Source organism: Dipteris shenzhenensis, chromosome 1 (assembly GCF_047967505.1).
Source record: "Dipteris shenzhenensis isolate YYH24624 ecotype China chromosome 1, Dip_SZ_1.0, whole genome shotgun sequence".
Taxonomy (NCBI): domain Eukaryota; kingdom Viridiplantae; phylum Streptophyta; class Polypodiopsida; order Gleicheniales; family Dipteridaceae; genus Dipteris; species Dipteris shenzhenensis.
Genome location: NC_141596.1, coordinates 57,577,520 through 57,586,405, shown reverse-complemented (window position 1 = coordinate 57,586,405; position 8,886 = coordinate 57,577,520). Strand labels below are relative to the sequence as shown.

General features: G+C 41.1%; 1 protein-coding gene across 1 annotated transcript; it reads right to left on the bottom strand.

Annotated features, from left to right (window-relative positions):
* Positions 1–1,768: 1,768 nt before the first annotated feature.
* On the bottom strand, positions 1,769–2,650 carry LOC147906099 (ubiquinol-cytochrome c reductase complex 6.7 kDa protein). Its single transcript, XM_087383113.1, has 2 exons — positions 2,417–2,650; positions 1,769–2,130 (listed from the first exon to the last, which is right to left on the bottom strand). The coding sequence occupies exons 1-2, from the start codon at positions 2,549–2,551 to the stop codon at positions 2,074–2,076; spliced, it is 192 nt and encodes a 63-aa protein (XP_087239239.1). The 5' UTR covers positions 2,552–2,650; the 3' UTR covers positions 1,769–2,073.
* Positions 2,651–8,886: the final 6,236 nt, after the last annotated feature.

The following is an 8,886-nucleotide window of genomic DNA, read 5'->3' as shown; positions in this document are numbered from 1 at the left end:
TAAGGTTGTAAGGTGCCACCATCCGTGTGACGCACAGCGCACTTTTGTATCTGTGTTTTGGAACTTTCAGTGGACAATAGTATTCATCTATTGGTTCAGATCTCAACATGGAATTTATATATGGTTGTGTACACATTGAGTGGGATCTAGATCTCAGATTTAATCTCGTCATCCATTTATTTTCTACGGTGTGCAATGCTTTCAAGCAATCAGAGCTAATCCTGAGACATGCTCCGACAGTAAATAGGTTCTTTCCAGGTTTGAATACCTTCCCAGGTCCTGCATTTAGCAGCATAACCCGGAAGCTCTTCATTATTGAGTCTCCACTCAAAAAAAAAAAATCCACGTTGTAGTCTCATGGAATACATGCTTTGACATCCCTGTAATATCCAGCCAGGAGCATTTTACCTCTGCTGCCCATAAAGGCTCAACTCTGACTGAAAAGCGTAGCACTCCAATACAAGATACTCAATTAAAGTACTTTGTCTACAGCCCCTGTACCAGACAGCTCATGCTTGGATATCGTCAGAAGAAAGCCAAATATTCAAAGTCAGTAAAATTGAACTTCTTTCTGATCCATCCACAACTGAGACAGCTAATACTTCGATCTCGTGAGAAGAAGTCAAGATTCAAACTTTAGGACTCAAATCTTTAAAAAGTGACATTCAAAAAGTTCTCCAAAAGCAAATGACACCGACATATACATAAGCCCAGAACATCAGATAATAGGCCTATCTTCAAATCCCAAAATAATCAGAACCCAGGTGAACTCCAGAATAATCAGACAAAAAATACCAACTCCAACCCCCCCCCTTTCTCTCTCTCTCTCTCTCTCTCTCTCTCTCAGGGTTTATGTCCAGCTCAGGGGTTAACATGCAGCCAGAGGGTCAACTCAAAAAACAAAGCCATTGGAATGGAACATTCCAAGCGAAAGACCTTTGCTACTGCGAGCCCCACAAGCAAACAATCCTCGTCATCTATAAAGCTTGTATCCAGGCCATTTGAGAAGACTTATCAGAGTTGATCTGATCAGCACAAGATATTTAAGAAACCCAGGAGCAAATTTTCCATCTACAGCAGGAGATCCGAGAACTCAAGATTTGACTTGCAACTATGGAGAGGAAAATCCGAGAAATGCAAAGCACGATGGGCAAGCAAGCAAGCAGCTGTTCCAGAGGTAATAGAGCAATATGGTACATGTCTTGCACACACCTAGTTTCTACTGTTCAGAACATGATCAACACTCAGATGAAGTCTGTGGAAGAAAAGATGACAGCAGAAGTGGATAACAAGGAAATCACAGGACATAAAGCAAGATCTGATAATGCTTTGTCTCTACAAAGTGGGGGACTACCAGATGGATGCTTTGGGTGGTATAATGGAGAGGAATATACAGAAGTAGTACCCAATGTGGAGTGCAATTATGAAGACATGCTTCAAAAAGGGGGTTACATGCTCTACTTTTTCTCCAGAAACAGGGCAGGAAAGGAAAAGATTATTAGACAAACTCATACACTGAAAGTTATGAAATTTTGGATATCAGAGGGGCTCACTCTGCACCAGCTTAAACAAAGGGCCACAGAAGCTACATGCAGTCCTATACATGTACATTTCAGGGATTTGAAGTGATAAACTTCATATTGGCCCATAGATCTTTTTTTTCTTACACGGCCATTAATTCTCTCTCTCTCTCTCTCTCTCTCTCTCTCAACCAAACACACGTAAACACATGCCACATATCTTCTCTTCTACAATCGTGACACATAAAGAGAAATGAGATGTTGAAGGCCATCCTTTGTATTATTACGATACAAAGCCACAATAGGCAATGTATGGGGATTTCATAATTATAGCCAAAAATTGTTGAATCGGAAAATCGTCAGAATAAGGAACATAAAGCAAGGCGCACCCTCCGTCAAGCCTTGGACTAGAGCCCCTAGAACGTATACTACGCCATGCATCTCTGATAGAACCTTCATTCATGCAAACAAGCCTCGCTCCTAAAAAAGTAACTATCAGTGGCATGGTTACCACTTTGGACACGCTGAGGTCACCGGACACGCAGGAGGGTATTCACGAGCTTGCAACCTCCTCGCTCTTCGAGAATTGCTGCTTGATCCAATCAAATGGCTGCATAGAAGCAATGTCCCAAAAGTTTAAATTATTAAAAAAGCTTTAATTCTAAAGGAACCCACCAATTCTCAACTTCACTTTCATAGCACAGTTTGGTCAAGAATCCATAGATGCGACATCCCATGAAGTCCAAAACACGATGAAACGACCGTAGACATGCAAAAGCCGAGAAGCAAAGCGCAGAAGCTCACATGGCCAGAAAATTCGTGCAATGCCAAACAAGAGATCAAATTCTACGAAGAACTACACGATAAGCTTGTTTATTACAAAAACAGGGAGAAACCTGGACGAGCCAGACGGCTCCAACTGCGAAAGTGGTGCCCCAAAGGACGCCCGAACTGACATCGGTGGTCTGGGGACGGATGCGGGCTGGGATATAAGCGAGGAGAACATTCACTGCATTTTTCGAGGCCGCCATGTCTACTGCTTCGTTAGCTGTGAGACCACCTTAAGCCTGTTGGAAGAGAAATGCAAATGGTCCTTCAGATCCGAAAATTCTTCCTTAAAAACAGAAGACCCAACAACAACCCACCCTCGTAGGGTTTCACCTCTAACCCAACCTTCACCCATCCCTTGTGATGACCCATAGCCTTGCGAAAAGCCCAAGGCTCGATGTCCGACGTGGCGGTCCCAGAGCAAGATGATTTGGGAATCAGACGGGTTGAAGCATGATGGATCTAGGGTTTCATCACCTCTAACCCAACCTTCACCCATCCCTTGTGATGACCCATAGCCTTGCGAAAAACCCAAGGCTTGACGTCCGACGTGGCGCTCCCAGAGCAAGATGATTTGGGAATCAAACGGATTTGAAGCATGATGGATCCACCCAAGTGGACTGTGGAACCTCCTTTGGGATGATGTGATATGGATCCACCCAATTGGAACCTCCTTCCCATATGAAAATCACTTAGTCAAATGTACCTTTAGGAGGGTTCAATCCGCCAAAATCATCGCTAGGAAAGATCCAATCATACTTGCCAAATCAAGATCTATAAAGAGAAAGACTAAATCTAGAGAGAGAAATACTAAATTTAAAATACTAAAAGCCTACATTTTTTGAGGTCCCCCCACTTTGTGTAGAGACTCAAAGGTTCGCCCACTTTGGGTAGAGACCCAAAAGGTCCCCCCAAAAAGTGGAGGAACTCTTGTCCAAAAGGTCTTTTACAAAAGAGGTCCCACCAGAGAGGTACCTACGGATTGTGTAGAGACCAACATATATAAGTATCTCTCAATGGAATGAAGCTCCCACTCTTTGGGATTCAGTGTTCAAGCTCACTATTGTGTTCATGTGATTGATCTCCATGCTCTCTTACAGTGTCGTGTTCTAGCATGCCCTTACCTTTGCACTCCCAACCCTTATACTCCCTCCTCCTCCTCCTCCTCTCGCCTCCTCATCCTCCCTCCTCCTCTTCCCTCCTCCTCCCTCCCCCCCCCCCCCCCTTTCTCCTCCTCCTCCCTCCTCCCCCCTCCCTTTTCCACTTTCCCCCTCCTCCCTCCTCCTCCTCCTCCCTCCTCCCTCCTTCTCCCTCCTCCTCCTCCTCCCTCCTTCCTCCTCCCTTGTCCCTCCTCTTTAACCCTTACCCCTTGTAGTCGCAAAGGAGACTGGCTCTCCACTCCTCAATCCTAGACTCCTGCAAACCCCTTTGAACCTTGGAACTCCTAGGTAGCTCTCTCAACCCTATCCCCTTTTCGAACCCTACAACCCCCTTCTAAACTTTTAAACTCCCATGGAGGTGAGAGCCTCCATCCATCATTGTCATCAAGCCCTCTTTCTCACCCATGCGTGCATGAGATCTACTTTCCATGCTTTAGCCTACACCTCTCATCGGAATACAACTTGAGGACCTATGCTACACTTATGAACACCTATGCTACAACAAGAAATGACACGATTGTAGGTGACCAACAGCACCCTCGAAACTGCACTTGGGAGAAACAATGACAATAGCCTTGTTTAAGGCACAAGGACTAGAGCTTAGAGTTAAGTGGGTAGAGCAAAGCTGAGTGGGCTAAAAGCAGTAGGTGTACAATGAATGTTCAATGGTTATATGGATCGGAATGAATCTAGAATTTGGAATTGAGAAAGTGTACAAACTAATGTACAAGCTAGAGCAATACTGCGCAAGTTGGAAATTATTAATTATATCAATTAGAGCATATATGTAGGGTTTGAAGCAAAGGAGCTATATGGGATAGAGCTAATCTTTATGATGGACTAGAGCATATTGTATAAAAGGGCTAGGGTAGAGTTTTGTGGGCTATACTATGGACTATACAATGGGCTACATTAGTGCCCTTTGGGTTAGGGTTGGGCTATATGGTGGCCTGGAGTAAAGCTATATGGGTATGGATAAAGGTGAAGGAAGATTGAGAGTGTATTAACTACTATTTTTATTATGGTGGCATTGGCAATCACAATTGAACCACTGAATGCAACCAAGGCTTCCCTCAATGAAAATATGTCATTTGGCATTGATCAGGTATCCAGTGGGTGTAGGGTAGGGTGTACAACCGAGCGTAGAGCTATACAATTGGTTGGGTGGGAGACGATGTGCATGTATAAGGCTCCTCGTTTGTGACATCATAGGTGTAGGGTAGGGTGTACAACCTAGCATAGAGCTATACAATTGGTTGGGTTGGAGACGATGTGCATTTATAAGGTTCCTCACTTGTGACATCATACTCATTATCGAGTAAGTTTTCCTTTTATAAGCTTTTCCCACCCTAGAACTTACATAGAATTAGCTCGCTAGATCTATAGACAAACAAATGTATGATGGGGCAATGTGGACCCTAGAAGAGTAAGTCTTTACTTACTATAGTGACCAAACATAATAGAAGGCTCTGATAGGAATGCATTGATACATAAATGTCCTCATGTTGAGAAATGATTTGCTATTGTGGTGATAACTGATTCCAAGTAATGTGCATTGCTACATAACGAAACCAATTTGCAGCTTCCTTATGAATTATCTGCTAATCTAAATCTATGGAAAGTGAGTTCAAGGACAAGATACACTCCGTGTCAAAGGTGAAAGTACAATGATGGATGTTGGAATGAAATCATCTAAGGTGCTAGGTGCACTAAGGCATGTATCTACACATGCTACTATGGGTTTGAGAGCCTTATACTAGGAACTTACCTGCAAATTTAACTAGTCACTAACAAATCTTCTACTATGTACTTGCATTATTTATTTTGGTAGAAAATGGAGTTGATGCTAGAATGAAATCAGCTGAGGTGTTAAATGCAGTGAGGCATGTATCCAAGCATAATACTAGAGACATACTGAGATCTTATTGTGAATCTACATGGTCATTGGTGGACTCCTCTATATCTGTCCATGCATGAATGTGATGGTTGTACATAACTAGAACTAGTTTGTGCTGATGTACATGGAAGAGCCTCATTTTGAGGGAATGTTGTGCATGATCCAAAAGTGAAGTTTGATCATACAAGCATGTGATATATCTATTTTCATTCTCTCAAGTCCTATGAGGTTTGAATTGAAATTGTTTACTAGTAAATGCCCTTGGGAACAAAAGGTTAGAGTAGGTTCTCTTTCCACTCACAAATCTCATATATGTACTCATGGCTAGCAAATCATCATGTGATGAGACTATGAATAGCTCCGTATTGGAGACTATCTAGTGCTCCATGTTAGAGGCTTACCCATGTGCTATTGAGAGTGTTTACCCACCACAAGAATACTATGAGTTGCCATTGTAAGGCTTTTGCTTTGAGTTGCTGCCCCTTGTGGGCTTATGTTGAACCTATTAATCTCTATAGTACTCCCTTTCAAAACAAGTTGTATTATAACCATGACCCAACCCGCATAGATTTGAGAGGAGTACTCAAGGAATGTTTGATCCAAGTCATGTTGGAACAGTTGTGTATGCCAAAGATCAAGCCTATATACTTATCTCTGCAAAGTGTATCACTCATGTGATGAATTTCCAATCGCCAAGTGTATTAAGGTAGTACATGTTAGATTGAATTGTACATCAATGAAAGAATCAAGGGAATAATGTCAGTGGGAACTCATGAATGTGTACATCAATGAAGGAATAAAGGGGAACAATGTGAGTGGGAACTCATCAGGTGGCTTAGGAAATGGATCACTTAGAGTTGCAGAGCTTGATCTCCTTCGAGGCTATGCCAGTCTACAACTAGACTACAACTAGACTACATGTCTCATTTTATGTGCTAGGTTGAAGAGGTTGCAATGGATCATGATGTGGTTCAATGATGAGCTTTCATTGATTGTGAGGTTTGTGAATGTTTAGAAATCAAATTTGATGTCATCAATCTACAAACAATGTGTAGAGCATGATCTATTGAGCACTTGTAGTCTTAATAGCTCTGCAAAATCCCTTTAAGATCAAAAGTTATGGCCATTTAAAATTTTACCAAACTTTCTAAATGATGATGTGCCATGTAGGTGATGTGACATTGTGTGCACATGGATGCAAAAGTGTGCTTCTGGAGCACAATGTGCTTAGGGCATTGATGACTAGATAGTTTGACATGGTAGATGATGTAGCATTCCCATGTGTCATATGATGTGGCAGGTTAATTGGACTATGGTTCCATGTTGCAAGGTGATGTGGTAGGTTGAGAATCCTACTAACATGAAAATTTTCCCACCATGTAAGCCTTAGTTGCCATGTGGTTTAGGTTTGTGTTGTGAACCTATGAAGAGGTCTAAAGAAATGGTTAAAGAAGAATTTTGAGGTGGCAGCCCTGACGAAGATGAAGTTGGAGAGCAAGTCATCAGTGAGGAAGTTGCTACTACTTGTTTGTGTTTGAAAGCATCATTCTACCATGTGGCCTAGGTCTGTGTTGTGAAGCTATGAAGAAGCTCTAAAGAAATGCAAAAGGAAGAGCTCTGAGGTGGCAGTGCACTGAGAAAGATGAAGCTAGAGAGGAATCTACTACTCCTTGTTTGTATTTGAAGTTATTGTGCATACTTAGTTACTACTTCTTATTTGTTGTCTATTGAGCTTCAAGTGCTCTAGTACCTATTGTGCATCATCGTGAACCAGAATTACTATCTATTTATAATGCTCTTTATTATTTTTATTTCTTGCAAAGTCGAGTGCCATTACATTGGAAGTGAATACTCCCTTCTTTTCATAAATGTTATCTTTTCTCAATCACTAGGAGCCATTTAGACTTGATTATACCCATTGAATCCATCCAAGAAGGAAAGGAATACATTTCATATCCAACAATTACATCCAATAGTGAATCCATAAGAGGCAAGTGAAAAGGATTAGTTACTATGGCAACATTAATCTTTCTATAATCCACACACACCTAGAGCTTCTTGTTTTTATTTGGAATAATAACTATTAGATATATACACATATCCCAATCAATTAGATAGATAGATCCAACATATTAAAGCAATTTGTATAGCTCTTCTTTGATACTCTTGGCATGTTTAGGGTGCCTAGATATCTTTGTTGTTGTCAGACCAAAATGGAATCCTCCTTGATATTGATATGGTGCTAATAAACTAAGGATCAGTGCCTATCATAGAAAATCTTTGTCTATTCATTACTAAGGTCACATTGAACAAGTCATCTTCCTTGACTCATCAAAACTGTTGAACTTTATTTTCTAATGCCTCCTCCATGGCAAAGATACTTGAATGCCCATAAGTCTTCCTCATCAACAACAATGTTAGTACCTTCCTCTAGTCCTGGTGGCACATCAACCTTTGTTGATCCTTCCAAATCACTTTGTCACTATGCTGAGGACGGTACTTGTCTATAATCCATATCATATCAGCCTCAAGAAGACTCACCAAGTGGGGGTTTTTGGTGTGAGTACTCATCTTTTTCACCTTGATTCAGTCCTCCATCATCTTAACACCTTTTATGACTTCTGGTGGTCAAAGATACGTATCAATGGATTTCCTTATCATTATAGACGCTTAGATTCTTTTCTTACCCTTTCAAATGATAATCACATCTGCATGATGATCTTGCTTGATTTGGGCCGATTGGAGCTAGGCTCAACCTAACAGCATTGTAAAGATCCTTTTATATCCTCCATCTATAGAACCACTATTGAAACCAAAATGGAGAATTCAAACACTATCATTGTCAAGCCTTGATGGTTGAGCATGATGCTGATGTGCCATTCTTACTACAAAGAAAGCCGATTTGCAGATTATTAGACCAAGCTATTGGCAAAATATCTAACAATATATTCCCTTCAGACCCTATATCTCGTAGGACACCACAAAAGCATTACCCTACCAACTTAACTATTGTTACTCACTTCAAACCCTATATTTAGTAGGACACCACAAATACATTGCCCTAGTACCTTAACAAAATATCTAACAATATATTCACTTCAGACCCTATATCTTGACACCACAAATACATTGCCGTGCCAGCTTAGCAAAATATCTAACAATATATTCACTTCAAACCCTATATCTCGTAGGACATTAAAAATACATTGCCCTACCAGCTTAACTAATGTTATTGCAATTGCTTCATTATATATGAGACTCCATTATGCTGGATTTTACCCTTTGCAAAGCATAACAAAGGCTTGGATGGTATCTACAAACTCCACACCTTGCCCATTGCATCGTTGGTCCCCATGATTTGTTGACACAAACGTTGTAAGAGCAAGAAATTGTTCCACTAGCATGGACCGATTGACTTTCGAGGTCCTCCTAAAGATTATAAGTCTACCCTTTGCCAAAATTGCCATTTGACTCAATAGTT